The 20,925-nt window shown below is 44.8% G+C and overlaps 1 protein-coding gene across 3 annotated transcripts in view; it reads right to left on the minus strand.

Moving 5' to 3' along the window:
- RPH3AL (rabphilin 3A like (without C2 domains)) overlaps positions 1-15,769 on the minus strand; it is a 43,334-nt gene extending 27,565 nt beyond the window's left edge. The window contains exons 1-5 of one of the 3 annotated variants that reach the window (XM_060693249.2): positions 15,400-15,532; positions 14,675-14,862; positions 7,905-8,022; positions 7,114-7,257; positions 2,119-2,248 (exon numbers count right to left, since the gene is read on the minus strand). In XM_060693249.2, the coding sequence (XP_060549232.1) occupies positions 2,119-2,248; positions 7,114-7,257; positions 7,905-7,981 (351 nt within the window). In that variant the 5' untranslated portion in view covers positions 7,982-8,022; positions 14,675-14,862; positions 15,400-15,532. Of the gene's footprint in view, positions 1-2,118; positions 2,249-7,113; positions 7,258-7,904; positions 8,023-10,571; positions 10,945-14,674; positions 14,863-15,399 lie in introns of those variants that run through there. The other 2 variants (XM_034405489.3, XM_087883455.1) reach the window with 2 other exon arrangements.
- Between the last annotated feature and the right edge of the window lie 5,156 nt (positions 15,770-20,925).

Here is a 20,925-nt window from a genome sequence, read left to right on the forward strand (position 1 = left end):
TCGGAAACCACAGCCACTCGGTCTTGGATGGATTGAGCCTGAGTCTGTTTCTCCCCATCTCCTTTTAATGACTCCACAATCCCTTGAGGGGTGGAGTCGTGGGCAACTGAATGGAGCGGAGTGTTTACTGGCCGGATGCCTTTCCTGTCGCCAATGCGGAGTTTTTTTTTCAGCAGATATATTCTCATGGTGCCCAGAGAGAGAAATATCAGCCTCTATCTAGGATCGAACTCACACCCTCCTGATGGTGAGGCGAGATCTCAACCTCTAGGCCACGGCCCCACTTGGTTACTAAATGAATGGCTGCCGTGAAAGCGAATTCATTGAGCTTGCTGAGTGGTTTTGTCCTCTTCTTCGGAACCCAAATTCCAGTTTTCTAATTTTACTTATTATCTCTGTAAAAAAAAAAAATATGATTGCGCTCAATTGGCATTTGGATACCAAGCCTTCCCTCTCTTGTGGAAAATTGGCAAATCCAATTAACGTGCTTTTCCTTTGTCATTACTTATAAACAGACGCACACACACGCTACAGTATTAAAAAAAAATTGCCGTATCACCCAGGAAACAGCTTTTCCTTCCATTCAAAACGGCCGTACAGAGAGAATAAATAAAATATAAATCGATAAATAACATTTTTTGCGGAGATTATTGAGAGTTAATTAAAACACAGATGTTTTGGATTTTTTTTTTAAATAGGAAAGCCTGGGGGATCGTCCAAAATGTTCATTTTAACAGTTCAAAGGGAGGAGCAAGAATAATTAGAAGGCTGTTAATCTATAGCCTAAATTAATTGCAGAATTCCTGCTTTGATTGATATCGCCTGTCAGAAGGTGGGAGGGGCGGAGCAGGAAGAGGCATAGGAGAATGGCTAGACAACCTGCTCATCCACCTGTTGGGACTACAAATCCCATCACTCGACAACCGCAGGAAACCACAGGTAGCCCTCGGCTTACAAACCATTCGTTTAGTGACCACTTAAAGTTACAACTAAGGGACGCGGTGGCTCAGTGGCTAAGACACTCAGCTTGTCGATCGAAAAGGTCAGCAGTTCGGTGGTTTGAATCCCTAGCGCCGCGTAACGGGGTGAGCTCCCGTGACTTGTCCCAGCTTCTGCCAACCTAGCAGTTCGAAAGCACGTGAAAAATGCAAGTAGAAAAATAGGGACCCCCTTTGGTGGGAAGGGAACAGCGTTCCGTGCGCCTTTGGTGTTGAGTCATGCCGGCCACATGACCACGGAGACGTCGTCGGACAGCACCGGCTCTTCGGTTTTGAAACAGAGATGAGCACCGCCCCCTAGAGTCGGGAACGACTAGCACAGATGTGCGAGGGGAACTTTACCTTTACCTAAAATTACAACGGCACATAAGAAAGTGACTTATGGCCATTTTTTCCACACTTATGACGGTTGCAGCATCCCTAGAGTTAGATGAACAAAATTCAGATGCTTGGCAACTGACTCATACTTATGACGGTCGCACCCCGGGTCATGTGATCCCCTTTTGCGGCCTTCCGACGAGAACCATCAATGGGGTAAACCAGATTCATTTAACAGCCGGGGTTACCAACTCATCAGCTGCAGGGATTCACTTAACTGTGAATGAACTGTGGCAAGAACGGTCGTGAGATGGGGGCAAAACTCCCTTAACAACCGTCTCCCTCAACGACATACATTGTGGTCGTAAGTCGAGGACTACCTGCACGGCACCAGTTGTCAAGTGTGAAAAATCACGTCGCTTTTCTTGTTGCCGTTGTAACTTCGAACCGTCACTAAACGAAAGGTTGTTAAGTCGAGGACTTGCCTGTGTTAAGGTAGGTGGGAAGAAGCGGAATTGCAGACATATTTATCGGGATCGCTTGCAAAAAAATATATCCCAAAGCACGTTTCAAACGTCGCCCAAGCCAGGTGACGCTTCCAAAAAAACACCACAAATATTTTTCTAGGCCAGGGGTCTCCAACCTTGGCAACTTTAAGCCCGGTGGACTTCAATTCCCAGAATTCCCCAGCCGGGAATTCTGGGAGTTGAAGTCCTCCAGGCTTAAAGTTGCCAAGGTTGGAGACCCCTGTTCTAGGCCATACCCCGAAGCTGGGGGGGGGGGAGGGAAAGGGGGGGCTTACCTTTTTGCAGTCTTGGCAAAACACCCCCGTGCTCCCCAAAAACCCCAGGCCTTCCCCACACAGCAGGCACTGGGACGATCCGTTTCCCAGGACGTTTTTTTGCATGTTCTCCAGCCGCTCCACCAGGCGCCTGCAAGGCAGAGACTCCCGTCAAAACAGGCCCCAAGAACGCGGCCTGCAAATCGAACCAGAAGGTCCCGAAATTTGTCGGCATTTCCCCGCTGGGATTCTCAAGGAGGCCTTTCATTCGGATCACAGATTAACAAGAGTCGGAAGGGACCTTGTTAGCAGGGATGGGTTCTAAATTTGTTTACTACCGGTTCTGTGGGCGTGGCTTATTTTGTGGGTGTGGCTCGGAGGGCATGTGATTAGGTGGGCGTGGCTAGCTGGTCAGTGTCATTTCTGGAAGGTCCTTGCACTTACGACCAGTCCTCGCACTTACGACCTGACTCATTTGTTTGCTTTTAACACTGATCAGCTGTAGGGCGGCCCTTTGAAGCCCCGCAGCAAGAGTTTAAACAGGTTTTTTCCCTCTAGTCATCAGCTGGGACTCAGGAGGCAGCAATAGATTGGGGGTGGGGTCAAATAAAAGGTAAGAATAACGTGGGGGGGAGGGAGGGCGGGGGGGGAGAACCGGTTCGGTGACGTCATATCGTCACCGCTACTGGCTCGGCCGAACCGGACCGAACCGGGAGGAACCCACCACTGGGGCAGTGATGGCTAACCTTTTTGCCATCGCGTGCCAAAAGCGGGGGAGCGGGAGGGTTCCACGCATGAGTGCCCACACCCATAATTCAATGCACCCCCACACTCCATCCCCCTTATGTGTGTGACCCACCCCGTGCTCATCCCGCTTTTGGCAAGCGATGGCACGGTGGGCCCGTTTTTCGCCCTCCCCAGGCTCCAGAGGCTTTCTAGGAGCCTGGGGAGGGCAAAAACAGTCTTCCCCACCACCCCGGAGGCCCTCTGGAGGCCGGAAACAAGCCTGTTTCCCGACTTCTGGTAGGCCCGGAAATCAGCTGGAGCTGAACTAGGGCAACACTACTGCAATGCTCTCTACATGAGGCTGCCCCTGAAGACCACTCGGAGGCTTCAGCTGGTGCAGAATGCAGCCGCGCGGGTAGTGATGGGAATGTCCCGACACTCTCATGTTACACCCCTCCTGCGGGATCTGCATTGGCTACCAGTTGCCCTCCGGGTGAGATTCAAAGTGCTGATAATCACTTACAAAGCCATACATGGTGTAGGCCCAGGGTATTTGGCGGACCATCTGCGGCCAGCGACAGCTCCCCATCGCCCGGTGTGTTCCCACAGGGAGGGCCTCTTTGGGGTGCCGTCGGCCAGACAATGTCAGCTGGCGACCCCTAGGGAGCGGGCCTTCTCTGTGGGCGCACCTACCCTGTGGAATCAGCTCCCGCTGGGGCTCCGGGTGGCCCCTGACCTTCGCTCTTTCCGCCGTGGCCTTAAAACATGGCTATTTCGCCTGGCTGGCTTGGACTGAAGGGGTTTTAGAGGGGATTTTAATGGTCTTTATAGTTTTATTGGGTATTTTTTTTTAAAAATTAAACATTGTGTGTTTTATTGTTGTGAGCCGCCCTGAGTCCTTTCGGAGATAGGGCGGCATATAAGTCCAAATAATAACAACAACAACAACAACAACACTCGTGTGCCCACAGATATGGCTCCATGTGCCATAGGTTCACCATCACGGGTATAGAGTTTCCTGCCTGAGCAGGGAATTGGATTAGAAAGTCCTCCAAGGTCCTTTCAACTCTGTTATTCTGTTCTTTTGTTTAATTAAAATGGTATATCCTACATGGTTTTTTGTTCATTCATTCACTTTTTCAGCCCTAGTTCTGTGAAATCTCATTCACAAGTTTCTGGGTTTTTTGTATCCTGCTGAAAAGCAACAACTCTCTGCTGCAATTTGGGAGACTCAAATAGCTATTTCTGCCTTATAAGGCGTCATCAGTGAGCCACACCCTCTTCTCAAGTATCCTCCATTGTAAAGGTACAATGTGTCTTTTTCTTTTTTCGTAGGCTTTTATGTGCATATTCTTTCTAGCCAGGTTCCACCTACGTAAGCTAAGTTGTTCCTCAGCCCTAGTTCTGTGAAATCTCATTCACAAGTTTCTGGGCTTTTTGTATCCTGCTGAAAAGCATTCATATATATATATATGAATCGAGTGGATGTGATTCTGCAGCTAGGGCTGCAGAAAAACCTTGGTTACGTAGGAAAAACCTGGCTAGAGGAAAAACACACATAAATCCTACGAAGAAGTAAGAAAATAGATATTGTACCTTTACAGGGAGGATACATGTGGGTGTCGCTTACTGATGATGGCTAACGAGCCAGAAATAGATCTATATAAGTCTCTCACCTGGCAGCAAGAACTTGCTGGCTGCCAGAAAGAAAAAAGCCCAGAATCGAGTGGATGTGATTCCACTGAGCTAGGGCTGCAGAAAAACCTTGGTTACCTAGGAAAAACCTGGCTATATATTTAAAAAAAGGAGTCCTTCCTAACGCAGGCAACGTTTAAGGCCGCAGCAGATAAAAACGTCTGTCTTCATTTCCAATTCGCACAGACGTAAGGTGCAACCTTACAGCAGCTTTAAGCACAATCGGTGAGACGTGCAAGACTTTACGGCTTACTTCTTCCAGGCCAGAACTCATAATCTCTGCTACTTTCCTCAAATCCCTTCTGCCCGATTTAATGCCACCGACCTTGAAAGTTAAAAGGTTTCCAAATCCTTTAGCAGACAGATAAAAGAGATAAATAGCTTTCATTCAAAGACCCAGACAATGACAAAAGTGACTGGATTTAAAAAAAAGAAAAGAAAATTATTATTTTTTTTAAATCCAGCTAGGAAAACAGTTGTAATGGACTCGGCCCACCACGAAATTCAAAGTGACTTTATCCCTCGCCCAAAATACAATTTTTCAGGGATTTAAGGAGCAGCTACTTGCATCGATGGCTAAAAGGCTTCTCGGCAGCAAATTTTCGGTGTCTTTTAATTTAAGGTTGTAATTCTTTTTGGAAGTGCCATCCCGGCTGCAATCTTTTTTTTGTTTTTTTTTTAAAGCTTCAAAGAATGCAAGAGCATTAACCCCGCTGAACGCTGCGGGGATTATTATCTCAATTATTTCCAGAAGGTGGAAAACCGGCTACAAAAAACAGCTTAGCCATTTATTTTTCAACCAGACAAGCTGATGACCTATTGGTTCATCCATTAAAAGGATGATGTGACTAGAATGAACAATTAAGAGTTCTAACTGGTATACACATACACAGAGAGAGATATATGAATATGAAGAGAGAGAGAGAGAGAGAGAGAGAGAGAGAGAGAGAGAGAGAGAGAGAGAGAGAGAGAGAGAGAGAGCAGTGGTGAAATCCAATTTTTTTTTACTACCGGTTCTGTGGACGTTGCGTGGTGTGGCTTGGTGGGCGTGGCAAGGAAAGGATACTGCAAAATCCCCATTCCCTCCCCACTCCTGGGGGGAAGGATATTGCAAAATCTCCATTCCCACCCCACTCTGGGGCCAGCCAGAGGTGGTATTTTCCGGTTTTCCGAACTGCTCAAAATTTCCGCTACCGGTTTTCCAGAACCTGTCAGAACCTGCTGGATTTCACCGGATAGATAGATAAATCTGTTGATACATACTGTATATATAAATATAGATATCTGTTAATATATATACAGTAGTGGCCAAAACTGTGGAAACCTTTTGGGAAAAGTGTATTTTCTAAAACTAGTTATAACGCCACTTATTTTTGGAGTAGTACCATAAAATTATATCTTTTATGAAGGATTTGCTATTAGAACAGCAGTTACAAGTATAAAGTAGAAAAGTGAAACACGTAGAAAAAAACGAGATATACAAAAATTATCCCCATGTCAGTTAATCCTTAGTTGGGTCACTTTTAGCATGAATTATGGCCTTACAACGTCTTCCCATGGAGTGAACTAAGTCTTTTAGTTCTGCAGCTGTTCTAATCTGAAACCAAGATCGAATGATGGCTTCTATTAACTGGGTTTTATTGCTGGGTCGCTTCTGACTAACCAGTTTCTTTAGTCGGCTCCCTAGATTTTCAACTGGGTTAAGTAAGGTCTGGGCTATTCTCAGGCCATTCCAGCAGTGGAATAGGATTATCTTGAAACTCCCCCCCCCAGAAAAGTGGTGTTATTAGAGCCATCAAACCTCAAAAATACATTTTTCCCAAAAGGTTTCCACAATTTATACACCATATACATAGTGTGTTATGTGTGTAGAGAGAGGCAGAGAGAGAGGGAGGGAAATAGAGAGCTAGAAAGATATAGATGATAGATATAGATGATGGAGGGATAAAAAGGCAGAGATAGAGGGAGAGGAAGAGGAAGAGACAGACAGACAGAGAGAGAGAAGGGGAGAGGGAGAGAGAGAGAGAGAGAGAGAGAGAAAGATAGGGGATGGATGGATGGATGGATGGATGGGCAGAGATAGAGGGAGAGGAAGAGACAGACAGACACAGAGAGAGAGAGGGAGAGGGAAAGAGATAGAGATAGAAAGATATAGTAGATGGATGGATGGACGAATAGGCAGAGATAGAGGGCGAGGAAGAGACAGACAGACAGACAGAGAGAGGGAGAGGGAGAGAGATATATAGAGAAAGATATAGGTGATGGATGATGGATGATGGATGGATGGATAAATAGGCAGAGATAGAGGGAGAGGAAGGGACAGACAGACAGACACACAGAAAGAGAGAGAGGGAGGGAGAGGAAGAGAGAGATAGAAAGATATAGGGGATGGATGGATGGATAAACAGGCACAGAGAGAGAGAGAGGGAGGAAGAGAGAAAGGGAGAGGAAGAGGGAGAGGGAGAGAGAAAGATATAGGGGATGGATGGATGGATAAATAGGCAGAGATAGAGGGAGAGGAAGAGACAGACAGACACAGAGAGAGAGAGAGGGAGGGAGGGAGAGGGAGAGAGAGACAGACAAGCAGACAAATACCCAATTCTCTTCTGCTCAATTATGTCCAGCTTCTCAGCTCTTCGGATGACCGCCAGAATGACCTCCATTTCTTTCGAATCCAGAGCTTGCATCTTCCTCTGGCGGTCCGTTTGGAAAGTGTGCACTGACCAACCGGTCTGAAGCCTGCAAAGGAAACAAACCAGTTTTGAATTTTTTTTTTCCCCAGCCAATCGAGGTTTCTGTTTCTTTAAATGCAGCATTTGCGTTATCTCAATACGGCTTGCCTCAAATTTCATTTTTGCCACCATTTTTAGGGCTTTTAAGAAGAGTTTGGACAACCATTTATCTAGAATGGCGTAGGGTCTCCTGTTTGAGCAGGGGTTGGACTAGAAGACCTCTAAGGTCCCTTCTAACTCTGTAATTCTATTAAAAAAAACCACTGCAGCATTCCCAATTATGGTCACATGATCAGAATTAGGCCGCTGAGCAACTGGCATGTACTTATGACGGTTGCAATGTCCCAGGTTCACTTGATACCATTTTGCGACCTTCTGACAAGCCAGATTCACTTAACGACTATGGCAAGAAAGGCCGTAAAATGGGGCAAAACTCACTTAACAAACCCGCTTAGCAGGGGATATTTTGGCCTCAATTGTTGTCATAACTCGAGGACTACCTGCAGATCGACCCCAAGGCCCCATCGTCACATCTTATTTAAATTTAAGTTCTAAAAGCAAGACCGAGCAGGTTTCCCTAAAGGAATGAGGAAAATTTCCAATTATGATCATGATTGATGAAAGGATGGGAAAAATTACGGATCCACCACCTACTTGGCGCGGAGAGCCAGATGTCGGTCATTGGGGCATACCCACTGGTCGTTCCCATTGCCAAAAATGGTTTCCGCCATGGATCGTTCAGCCGTGGGCTCTGCAGAAAGCGGAGTCAAACCTGCAGAGAGAGAGAGAGAGAGAGAGAAGTTATTTTGGAGAAAAAGTGATGAATAGAATAGAATAGAATAGAATAGAATAGAATAGAATAGAATGGAATGGAATGGAATGGAATGGAATGGAATAGGAAAATATGGAATGGAATGGAATGGAATGGAATGGAATGGAATGGAATAGAATAGAATAGAATAGAATAGAATAGAATAGAATAGAATAGAATAGAATAGAATAGGAAAATATGGAATGGAATGAAATGGAATAGAATAGGAAAAATATGGAATAGAATAGAATAGAATAGAATAGAATAGAATAGAATAGAATAGAATATTGGAATGAGGAATGGAATGGAATGGAATAAAGAATAGGATGGGATGGGATGGGATGGGATGGAATAGAATAGAATAGAATAGAATAGAATAGAATAGAATAGAATAGAATAGAATAGAATGGAATGGAATGGAATGGAATGGAATGGAATGGAATGGAATGGAATGGAATGGAATGGAATGGAATAGAATAGGAAAATATGGAATGGAATGGAATGGAATGGAATAGGAAAATATGGAATGGAATGGAATGGAATGGAATGGAATGGAATGGAATGGAATGGAATAGAATAGAATAGAATAGAATAGAATAGAATAGAATAGAATAGAATAGAATAGAATAGAATAGAATATTGGAATGAAGAATGGAATGGAATGGAATAAAGAATAGGATGGGATGGGATGGGATGGGATGGGATGGGATGGGATGGGATGGAATAGAATAGAATAGAATAGAATAGAATAGAATAGAATAGAATGGAATGGAATGGAATGGAATGGAATGGAATGGAATGGAATAGGAAAATATGGAATGGAATGGAATGGAATAGGAAAATATGGAATGGAATGGTATGGAATAGGAAAATATGGAATGGAATGGAATGGAATGGAATGGAATGGAATGGAATGGAATAGAATAGAATAGAATAGAATAGAATAGAATAGAATAGAACAGAACAGAATAGGAAAATATGGAATGGAATGGAATAGAATAGAATAAGCTGGAAGGGACCTTGGAGGTCTTCTAGTCCAGCCCCCTGCTCAAGCAGAAGAACCTATATCCGTGATGGCAAACCTCTGGCATGTGTGCCAGAGGTGGCATGCAGAACCCTCTCTGTGGGCACATGCACGGTCGCCAGTGGCTCTTCTGGTTTCCGGTGCGCCAGCCAGCTGGTCTTTGCGAGCGCCGGAGTGCCTGAAAGCACCTGAAAACAGCCAAAACCCAGGCCATTTTTCAGGCTGTTTCCAGATCTTTTTCGGGCAGTTTTCTGGGCCGTTTTCAGGCCATTTTAGGCCCTTTTCCAGCTGTTTTTCAGGCCGTTTCCAGGCCATTTTTAAGCCTTTTTCTGGATGTTTTTCCAGCTGCTTTCAGGTCGTTTTCCAGACCTTTTCTGGGGCGTTTTCAGGCCCTTTTCCGGCTGTTTTTCGGGCCATTTTCAGGTCGTTTTTAGGCTTTTTTCGGGCTGTTTTTCGGGCTGTTTTCAGGTCATTTTCCGGACCTTTTCTGGGCTGTTTTCAGGCCGTTTACCGGCTGTTTTCCAGCCCGTTCCCAGGCCATTTTTAGGCCTTTTTCCAGCTGTTTTTCAGGATGTTTCCAGGATGTTTTCTGGACCATTTTGGGGCCTTTTTCAGGCCATTTTCTGGATCTTTTGGGGGCCTTTTCCAGGCCGTTTTCCAGGCTGTTTCCAGGCCATTTTTAAGCCTTTTTACAGCTGTTTTTCGGGCTGTTTTCAGGCCATTTTCTGGACCTTTTCTGGGGCGTTTTCAGGCCATTTTCTGGGGTGTTTTCAAGCCCAAAAACAGCCTGGAAAACGGCCCAGAAAATTGTCAAAAATGGCCAAAAAACAGGCATGTGTGCACCGGCCAGCTGGTCTTCGGGCTTCCGGTGCTCTGGTCCACGCAGATGCACACATGTTCCTTTTTGGGTACTCGGTCCTGAAAAGGTTCGCCATCAGTGACATCTATACCATTTCAGATAAGTGACTATCTAAAGTAGCCTCTTCTTAAAAAACATCCAATGATAAGTCTACACAATCACTTTTTTTAACATTTTACAAACCAACTTTTACCCACAGGTACAGGGAGTTCTCGACTTGTGACCAAAATGGAGCCCAAGCAAGACAGCTGTTAAGTGAGTTTTGACCGATTTTTCGACCTTTTCTTGCTACAGTTGCTAAGTGAATGCAGTTGTTCAGTTGGTAACATGGTTGTTAAGTGAATCTGGCTTCCCCCTGGACTTTGCTTGTCAAGAAGGTTGCAAAAGGGGATCATGTGACCCTCCCAGGACACTGCAACCGTCATAAATATGAATCAGTGGCCAAGGATCTAGATTTTAATCAAGTGAGCATGGGAATGCTGCAAGGGTCGTAAATGTGAAAAATTGTCATAAGTCACTTTTTTTTTTAGTGCAGGGGTTAACTTTGAGCGGTCACTAAACGTTGTAAGTTGAGGATGAGCTGTAGAACAAAACAGGTTGCAGAAATAAGCACAGAATAAATCTTACCTCAGTTTCTTGATCGTTTTTCCCTCTAAAAGGGGATGATTTTACACTGTTAGATTCGGGTACAGTTAGTCCTCACCTTACGACCACAATTGACCCCCAACTTTTCTGTTGCCAAGCGAGACAGTTAAAGGGGTTTTACAACCCGTCTTGCCACAGCTGTTAAGTGAATCACCGCGGTTGTTAAGTTAGCAACACGGTTGTTAAGTGAATCCGGCTTCCCCATCGATTTTGCTTGTCAGAAGGTCGCAAAACGTGACACTGCAACCGTCGTAAATGTGAATCAGTTGCCAAGTTGTCTGCATTTTGATCACGCAACCACAGGGATGCTACGAGAGTCGCAAGTGGGAAAAAAATGGCCATAAATCACTTTTTTCAGTGCCATTGTAACTTCGAACGGTCAGTAAGCGAATGTTTGCAAGTTGAGCGCTTCCTCAAATCCAACATGGATGTATCCGCGAAAGATTCATTGTTTTGTTCGGTTCGGTGTCTGATTTTTGGCTGTGGAAAAATATATTCTCACACGTTCTTTCTTTTTTGATAAAGGGAAAAGGCAAACATGCTTCAAATGCCAGTTTTCCTGCCTCTTCCAATGGTCAAGGCCGGTTTTCTGCCCAATTGCCTCACCCGAGCACTATCGAAACTGCAAATAGCTTGTTTGTCCTTGGCCTCGTTTGTAGGCAGGAAATAGCATATTTTCCAGTCTATTCTGTTCCCAGGGCCAAAAAGGCTCCATTTTGGCAGTTGGAAAGTGGGGGGGGGGATCTCAACCACTGATTCCCAGCACCAAATGGTGCCCCTTCCATCACACAAGACAAAAAAAGGGCGGACTGTCCTACTTGCAACATTTAGAATTTAAAACAAGGTTTCTCAAATTTGGCAACTTTAAGACGGGTGGACTTCCACTCCCAGAATTCCCCAGCCAGCATGCTTTAAGAGGGGTGGCCTTCAACTCCCAGAATTCCCTAGTCAACATGTTTTAAGATGGGTAGACTTCCACTCCCAGAATTCCCTAGTCAGCGTGCTTTAAGGGGGGTGGACTTCCACTCCCAGAATTCCCCAGCCAGCATGCTTTAAGGGGGGTGGACTTCCACTCCCAGAATTCCCTAGGCAGCATAGATTAGGAAACACTGGTCAAAACCTGCAAGAGAAGGACAGACTAACTTCCCAACCCATCTTAGCTGTCCTAGCAAGGGACAATGGAGGGGAAGCGTTCCATTTCGAACTGGGTGCCCGGTTTATTTCCTTAAAAAGCCCTCTGCCCATGGAAAATAAAACTGCACAAGGCTGTAGTCCTCATGAGAGTGCAGTGCAAGCTTTAGAGGGCGCGGGGCTTAGATGGTTTCATCTTGAGGGAGAAACTGGCAGAATTCTCCTCAGCTTCTTATTCCTTTTGTCATTTTACCACCAATTTTAACACTGCAAGCTGCCCAGTGTCACCCTTGTGGTTGAGATGGGTGGCATATAAATTTAAGAAATAAATAAATGTTGCGACCTGCTTCGTCCCATGGAGCCCCCCTTTCTCAACAAATATCCCTCCTCCTAAACGGGACCACTCTTCAAAATGGCCTCTTTTGGGTGCCTTTTGCAGCTTCCTCGCCCTGCCATTATTTATTTTTAGGGGGCAGACAGAAGGGAGTTGCCCTTTTATTCCCAAAGGATGCCTACGAGGCATTCTTGGAAATAAACAGGATGCCGAAGGATGGAATTTAGCAAGCCAGCTTCCTTTGGCTTTTCAACTCAAAGGGAAGTTAGTAGAAAGTGAGGTCAGAATAAAGCTCAGAATATTTTTGGAATAAAAGCAAAGAGGGCTTGCAAAGGAGACACACTAGCCAGAAAATCAAGAAGCTTTAGTCGCGCAGCGGAGAAAGGGCACCATCAGACTAATTTGGCATGCTTCGTTTCTATCCCGCATGGGTGTAGAATGTATTAAGTTTTGTGATATTAGACGTCCCGTCTTTGACTGGGGAGACCTTATAATTCTCATTATTGGAATATCTTTTGCTTTTTGCAGGAGGTGACAAAAGGGAGGGGAGGGAGGGAAAAGGAAAAGAGAGGAAGAAAGGAAGGAGAGGTAGAAATATAAAAAAGAAAGAAAAGAAAGAAAAGAAGGAAGGAAAGAAGGAAAGAGGAAAGGAAAGGGGAAGAAAAGGGGAAAGAAAAAGAAAAGGAAAAGGAAAGGAAAGGTGGAAAGGAGGAAAGAAAGAAGAATGGTAGGATGGAAGAAACAAAGAAAGAAAGAAAGGAAGGAAGAAAGAAAGAAAGAAGGAAAGAAGGAAGGAGGAAAGAAAGAAAAGAGGAAAGGAAAGGAATGAGGAAAGGAAAGGGGAAAGAAAAAGAAAAGGAAAGGTGGAAAGGAGGAAAGGAAGGATGGGAGGATGGAAGAAACAAAGAAAGAAAGAAGGGAAGGAAGGAAGGAAAGAAAGGAAGAGGAAAGAAGGAAGGAAAGAAAGAAAGAAGGAAAGAAGGAAGGAAAGAAAGAAGGAAAGAAGAAAAAGGAAAAGGAAGGAAGAGGAGGAAAGGAAAAACAAGAATGTAAGGAAGAAAAGAAACAAAAATAGAAAGAAGGAATGGTAAGGGAGGGAGGGAGGAGGAAAGAAGGAAAAGAAGAGAGGGAGGTCAGAAAGAAGGAAGAGTAAATATGGAGAAAGGAGGGAGGGAGGCAAGGACAGGAAGACAGGTAAGGTAATACCAAATGGAAAACTTAAATCCATCCAGAGCAAAGTCCGGGCCTGGTTTTGCACCTACCCCCCCCCTCAGCTTCCTTGCCAATACCTGGGTAACTATGATTATGCCAGGAAGCAACCATGGCAACCTGGACAAACAAGCCCTGGTTGCTAGGAAGAGGCCACAGCAACAAGCAGCCAGGAGATTAGGGTGAAGGACCAGACATTTCTTCCATCCACCCACCCGCCCACATAAAATGGCACCTCCAGGTGTTTGGACTGCGATTCCCAGAATTCCCATGGGATGGAAAGCTAGGGATTCTGGGAGTTGCAGTCCCAAAGGATGGGAAGAAAACATGGCCACTGGGACAAGACCCGGCACCGCCATTTTTATTCCGTCTCTCCATTGGCTTTCCATGACAACAACCTCGCCCCCCCCACAACCGTGAACGCATTTGATTTTATAATTTATTTAGCTACAGGTGGTCCTCGCCTTACAACCATTCATTTAGTGACCGAAGTTTACAACGGCACTGACTTAGCGTGTGGCCACATAACCAAAATTTAGAGGCTTGGCACCTGGCATGTACTTATGACGGTTGCAGTGTTCTGGCAAGCAAAGTCAATGGGGAAGCCCGCTTCGCTTAATAACCGTGCGACTAACTTAACATCAGCGGTGATTCGCTTTTGCGGCCAGAAAGGTCGCAAAATGGGGCACAACTCACTTAGCAACTATGATTGGCTTAACAATTGTGAATTGCCACTGTGACAAGAAAGGTCGTAAAATGGGGCACAACGACTCACTTAACGTCTTCCTTAGCAAAGTCCATGGGGTGGGGAAGCCCGATTCGCTTAACAACTATAGGACTAACTTAATGACCACTGAGATTAACAACCGTGGCAAGAAAAATTGACAAATGGAACAAAAATTCAGCACCCTTGTCGTCACGTGATCAAAATTCGGACACAACTGACCTGTATTTATGACCATTGCAATGTCCGCGGGGGTTGGGCGATCCCATTTTTGTGACCTTCCAACAAGCCAAAACCATGGGGGAAGCCCGATTCACTTAACAATCTCGCAACTAATTACAGTGATTCACTTAACAACCTTGTGACTAATTGCAGTGATTCACTTAACCTTGTGACTAATTGCAGTGATTCACTTAACAACCTCGCGACTAATTGCAGTGATTCGCTTAACAACCTCGCGACTAATTGCAGTGATTCGCTTAACAACCTCGCGACTAATTGCAGTGATTCGCTTAACAACCTCGCGACTAATTGCAGTGATTCGCTTAACAACCTCGCGACTAATTACAGTGATTCACTTAACAACCTCACAACTAATTGCAGTGATTCACTTAACAACTGTGACAAGAAATGCCATCAAAGGGGGCAAAGCTCGCTTCTACAAACGCCTCGCTTAGCAACGGATACCTTGGGACTCCCTCCTGGTCGCAAATCGAGGACTCCCGTCCCCATCAGCTGCTGTAATCTTTTTGCAAGATTTGAAGTTGGATCGGCTCTTGTAAGCTCCCCGCCGGGCCGCCTCGTCGCTGTTTTCGGCTCTGCCAAGCGGTAGCAACAGGTTTGCAAAGGCTTCGCTTCCCAACAAGGAAATTTGACTTTGGGAAAAACAAAACCGAGCAAATAAAAACCCGAGTTTTATTCCGGCCTTTATTAAGAGGGAGTGTCCCGAAAGGAAGCAAAGCTTTTTTTTTTTACTTTCTCTTGCTTTTTAAAATAAAGTGTTTTTTTTGTTTTTTTTTAAATATAGAGAGAAAAAAGCAAGAGGCGGGAAGAGGATTTTGGGGCTTTGCAAAGGGTGCAAACAAAAAAAAAATCACAAAAAAACCCAGGGATTTAGAGGAAGGGGCGTCCTCTATTCTTTGGGGGTGGGGAGAGAGAAAAGTGCCTTTTGCAAAAAAAGGACAGGGAGGGAAAAAGTCGGAATTTTGCACGCATTGCACACTCACCTCAAGGCTGGAGAGAAAAGGGGTGCTTTGCAAAGGGTGCAGCACCCCTCCCCGGGCATTTAGAGGAGGGGGCGACCCACCCGCCACGTGCAAAGTGCCTTTTGCAAAAAAAAAAAAAAAAGACAAGAGAGGAAAAGTCCCCAATTTTGCAGGGCCCTTGACACACTCAACGCATTGCACACTCACCTGAAGGCTGGAGAGAAGTGAGGGGGTGGCTGGGGGGGGGGGTTGTCCAGGAGCGCCAGGCGCGTGCAAGACCCCCCGAAGAACTGCAAAGCTTTGGAGAGGGGAAAAAAATAAGAATAACCAAGGCTGCTAATCAACCATTAAATAAATACAGGGGCCAACCGTCCAAAGGCGGACAGTGGTTGGGCGGGAGGCAAACTCCGGCCTGGATTCCCGGAACGGATTGCAGCTGTCAGGAAAGGCCAGGTGAGATAGGTCGACTTTCCCAGCTGTCGCCCCAGTTGTGTTGTTGCGAGGGTGTGACAGCTGTGCAAAGGGGCCAAAGGAAGAGGCCAGAATCCGGCTGGGCGGAAAGAAGGAAATGTGACTCAAAAGGGTGGATTCCTATTTTCTTTTTTCCCCCTGTTGTAAATAAGTTTATGGAGGTGCTAAAATCCTTCCCTTGCAAGGGAAGGAAATAAATATCATATTTCACAGGGAGTCCTCGATTTACGACCACAATGTAGCCTTTTCTCTTAACAATTGTTCAGTGAGTTTTTAAACCCACTTTATGACCTTTTTTTCTTGCCTCTGTTCTTAAGCGAATCACTGCAGTTGATCAGGGAGTCAGATGGTTGTTAAGTGAATCTGGCTTCCCCATTGACTTTGATTGTCAGAAGGTTGCAAATGGGGATCATGTGACCCCAGCCAGGAGGCTACAACTGTCGTAAAGACGAGCCAGTTGGCAAGCGTCTGAATTTGGATCACACGACCGTGAGGAATGCTGTGACGGTCGTAACTTTGAAAAAAAAACAGTCCCAAGTCACATTTTTGGTGCCATCGTAATTTTGGAGCAGTCACTAAACGAACTACGGCAAATTGCGGATTACCTCCTGTATATCAAAGTTTAATAAAAGTTTCTGGGCACGTGGCTGACTTGCGATGCATTTTAACCAGTGGTGGGATTCAGCCAGTTTGCACCACTTCGGGAGAACCGGTTGTTAACTTTCTGATCAGTTTGGCAAACTGGTTGCTGGAAGAAATCATTAGGGTAGAGAACCGGTTGTTAAATTACTTGAATCCCACCACTGATTTTAACCCACACTCATGATAGAATCAAGATCACGTGAAGTGTTGATACCGCTTTATAAGGCCTTGGTAAGGCCACACTTGGAATATTGCATTCAGTTTTGGTCGCCACGATGTAAAAAAAGATGCGGAGACTCTAGAAAGAGTGCAGAGAAGAACAACGAAGATAATTAGGGGACTGGAGGCTAAAACATAGGAAGAACGGTTGCAGGAATTGGGTAGGTCTAGTTTAATAAAGAGAAGGAGTAGGGGAGACATGGTAGCAATGTTACAATATCTCAGGGGCTGCCCCAAAGAAGAGGGAGTCAAGCTATTCTCCAAAGCACCTGAAGGCAGGAGAAGCAGCAATGGATGGAAACTCATCAAGGAGAGAAGCAATTTACAATTAAGGAGAAATTTCCTGACAGTGAGAACAATTAATCAGTGGAACAACTTGCCTCCAGAAGTTGTGAATGCTCCAACACTGGAAGTTTTCAAGAAGAGATTGGATAACCATTTGTCTGAAGTGGTGTAGGGTTTCCTGCCTAAGCAGGGGGTTGGACTAGAAGACCTCCAAGGTCCCTTCCCACTCTGTTATTCTATTCATGTTGGGGCAGCAACACAAAAGCCAGATTGGGTTCATTTTTGTCCACATCGTGAGTCTTGTGGAGACAGCTGCCCTATACAGCAATTGTCAGCATTGTGTGGTTGCAAAGAGCCTGTAGTACAGTGGACTAAAGCACTGTTATTAACATCTGCTGTTTGCAATTACTGCAAGTTCAAATCTCACCAGGCTCAAGGTTGACTCAGCCTTCCATCCTTTCAAAGGTCGGTGAAATGAGGACCCAGATTGTGGGGGCAATAAGCTGACTTTGTATAAATATACAAAAGTATGAAGGCTATTGCTTAACGCGTTGTAAACCGCCCTGAGTCTCCGGAGAAGGGCAGCATATAAATTAAAGCAAAAAATAAATAAATAAAAATATTCGCTTTCTGAATCCCAATGTTCCTGACAGCCAGACGTTTTACAAATGTCTCCCAAATGCCAGTTCCAATTGCAAAAAGATCCCTGGGGAAAATTCAAAATGCAAGGACTTGCACTCCACGGAGCTCCAAGGGAAAAGCATCTGTTATCAAGTTTTAAAAGATTTGACTTGTTAATTGGGCTATAGATCCCGCATAGCTCAAAATCCAGTTCATTAAACACATGGCACTTTCCCTGAGCATCAATGAATCAATCAGAATAGACCTGGAAGGGACCTTTGGAGGTCTTCTAGTCCAGCCCCCTGCTCAAGCTGGAGATCCTATATACCATTTCAGACAAGTGACTGTCCAGTGTCTTCGTTAAAAACCTCCAGTGATAAAGGACCCACAACTTCTGGTGGCAGGCTGTTCCACTGGTGAATTGTCCTCACTATTAGGAAGTTCCTCCTTAATTCCAGGTTGCTTCTCTCCTTGATTAGTTTCCACCCATTGCTTCTTGTCCTGCCTTCATCTGTTCTGGAGAATAGCTTGACTCCCCCTTCTTTGGGGAAGCCCCTCAAATACTGGAATACTGCTATCATGTCCATCCGTCTCCAGTCCTTCTTTTCTCTAGACTAGCCATATCCAAATTCTGCAACCGTTCTTTGTATGTTTTAGTCTCCAGGCCTTTGATCATCTCAGTTGCTCTTACCTGATTTTTTTTCCAAAGTCTGAACATCTTTTTTTGTAATGTGGTGACCAAAACTGCCTGCAGTACTCCAGGTGTGGCTACAGGTGTGGCTACTCCAGGTGTGGCTATGAAGTACTACGGCTTCATAAAGTGGTACTAATACTTCACATGTTTTTGATTCTATGCCTCTGTTTATACAACCAAGGATCCTATTAGCTCTTTTGGCTGCTGGCACACACGCTTGCTCCTGTTTAAAGGATTGTCCACTAGGAGTCAGTAGTGGGTTTCAAAAAAATTTACCACCGGTTCTGTGGGTGTGGCTTGGTGGGCGTGGCGTGGCGTGGCTTGGTAGGCGTGGCAGGAGAAGGATACTGTAAAATCTCCATTCCCTCCCCAATCCAGGGGAAGGATACTGTAAAATCTCCATTCCCTCCCCACTCCAGGAAATGGATACTGTAAAATCTCCATTCCCTTCCCACTCCAGGGAATGGATACTGTAAAATCTCCATTCCCTCCCCAATCCAGGGGAAGGATACTGTAAAATCTCCATTCCTTCCACACTCCAGGAAATGAATACTGTAAAATCTCCATTCCCTTCCCACTCCAGGGAATGGATACTGTAAAATCTCCATTCCCTCCCCAATCCAGGAGAAGGATACTGTAAAATCTCCACTCCTTCCCCACTCCAGGAGATGGATACTGTAAAATCTCCATTCCCTCCCCACTCCAGGAGATGGATACTGTAAAATCTCCATTCCCTCCCCACTCCAGGAAATGAATACTGTAAAATCTCCATTCCCTCCCCACTCCAGGGAATGGATACTGTAAAATCTCCATTCCCTCCCCACTCCAGGGAATGGATACTGTAAAATCTCCATTCCCTCCCCAATCCAGGGGAAGGATACTGCAAAATCCCCGTTTCCTCACGATCAGCTGGGACTCGGGAGGCAGAGAATAGATGGGGGCGGGGCCAGTCAGAATTTTTACTACCGGTTCTCCGAACTACTCAAAATTTCCGCTACCGGTTCTCCAGAACTGCTCAGAACCTGCTGAAACAACCCCCCCCCCTCTGACTAGGAGTGATTGTGTACCGATGTGCACACAGAGATTATGTCTCATCAGAGACCGTTCTCCGAACTGTGGTTAGATTGGGAAAATACATCCTTGGAAAAATAGTCCTTGACTTATGACCAGTGATGGTATTCAGCTGATTCGGGTGAATCGGTAGTGGTGACTTGCAGATGGGCCTGCCTCACATAAAATTATGTGAAACCCATCTCTGCTTACCTATGACGGGTCGCTTAACGACAAACAAGTTACAACGTGTCCCAAAAAAGCTACTTATACAGGTAGTCCTCGACTTACGACTGCAACAGAGCCCAATGTTTCTGTTGCTAAGGGAAACACTTGTTAAGTGGGTTTGGCCTCACTTTATGACTTTCTTTCCATTGTTGTTAGGTGAGTTACTGCAGCTGTTAAGTTAGTAACACGCTGTTAAATGGATCTGGCTTCCCATTTATTTGGCCTGTCGGACGGTCGTTAAAAGGGGATCACGTGATTCCCTGGACACTGCAACCGTCATAAATGTGAGTCACTGGCCAAGCATCCGAATGTAAATCCCGTGACCGTGGGGATGCTGCAACGTTCGTAAGTGTGAAAAATGGTCATAAGTCACGTCTGTCAGTGATGTTGTAACTTTGAACGGTCAATAAGCGAACTGTCGTAAGTCGAGGACTACCTGTACCTTTAATTGCTGCATTCCGTTGTTCGGTTTCACACTGGATGTTTTCTTACTGAATGCTGAACCTAAGGGCTTTTCCCGAACATTGTTGGCACTCTCCTTTTTGAATGCGGCTAGTCCTCGACTTACAACCGTAATGGCACCTGTGCATCGCAATTGTAAACAGTGCTATCTTTTGCGACCTCCTTTTAGAAAATTCAATGGGGAAGCCAGATGGACTTAACCAACTGCGTCACTAACTTAACAACTGCGGTGATTAGCTTAACAACCGTGGCAAGAAAGGTCCTAAAATGGGGGCAAAACTCACATAACAACGGTTTTTATTCACCACAGAAATTTTGGGCTCAGTTGTGGCTGTAAATCAAGGTCTACCGGTAATAGTAACAATAATACGATGCATATGAAATCCAACACCAGCTGTAGAACTGAGAGCTGTGATTTCACGTTGTGTATATAATAATAATAATAATAATAATAATAATAATAATAATAATAATAATAATAATAATAATAATAATAATTGGAGCCCTCGGAGCAATACCCAAAGGGCTACCCCGCTATTTAGAAATTCTAAATTTGCCGGACTTGAACATTTTGACTCTACAAAAAACCACCTTACTCGGAACAGCTTACATCCTCCGACGATACCTTAACAGTTCCTAGGTCCTTGGTTAGGACTCGAGCTGCTGAGCTATTAACCAGCCTCAAAGGCTGTGAATCTCACTAAAGATTAACCAATAAATAATAATAATAATAATAATAATAATAATAATAATAATAATAATAATAAAATACATCAAGAAGTTGCAGCTTCCTGCAATAACACCAGCGGAACTGCAAAAAACTGCGCTACTCGGAACATCGTATATTTTAAGAAGATATTTGGTTGATAACCTAGGAAGCTGGCAGCAACCCGTATCAACCATTAGCACCAGTCAGTGGTATTTGTGATGCATTTTTAAATGTTCAGTTGACTTGAGTTTCGTGTTTAATGAATAAAAGAGATCATAATAATAAAAATAATACCTGGCCATCGAAACTACACAATTATGGATGAAACATGTAACAGTGATACCCATCATCA

This window comes from Pantherophis guttatus, chromosome 1, assembly GCF_059756535.1.
Source record: "Pantherophis guttatus breed Tessera chromosome 1, ASM5975653v1, whole genome shotgun sequence".
Taxonomy (NCBI): domain Eukaryota; kingdom Metazoa; phylum Chordata; class Lepidosauria; order Squamata; family Colubridae; genus Pantherophis; species Pantherophis guttatus.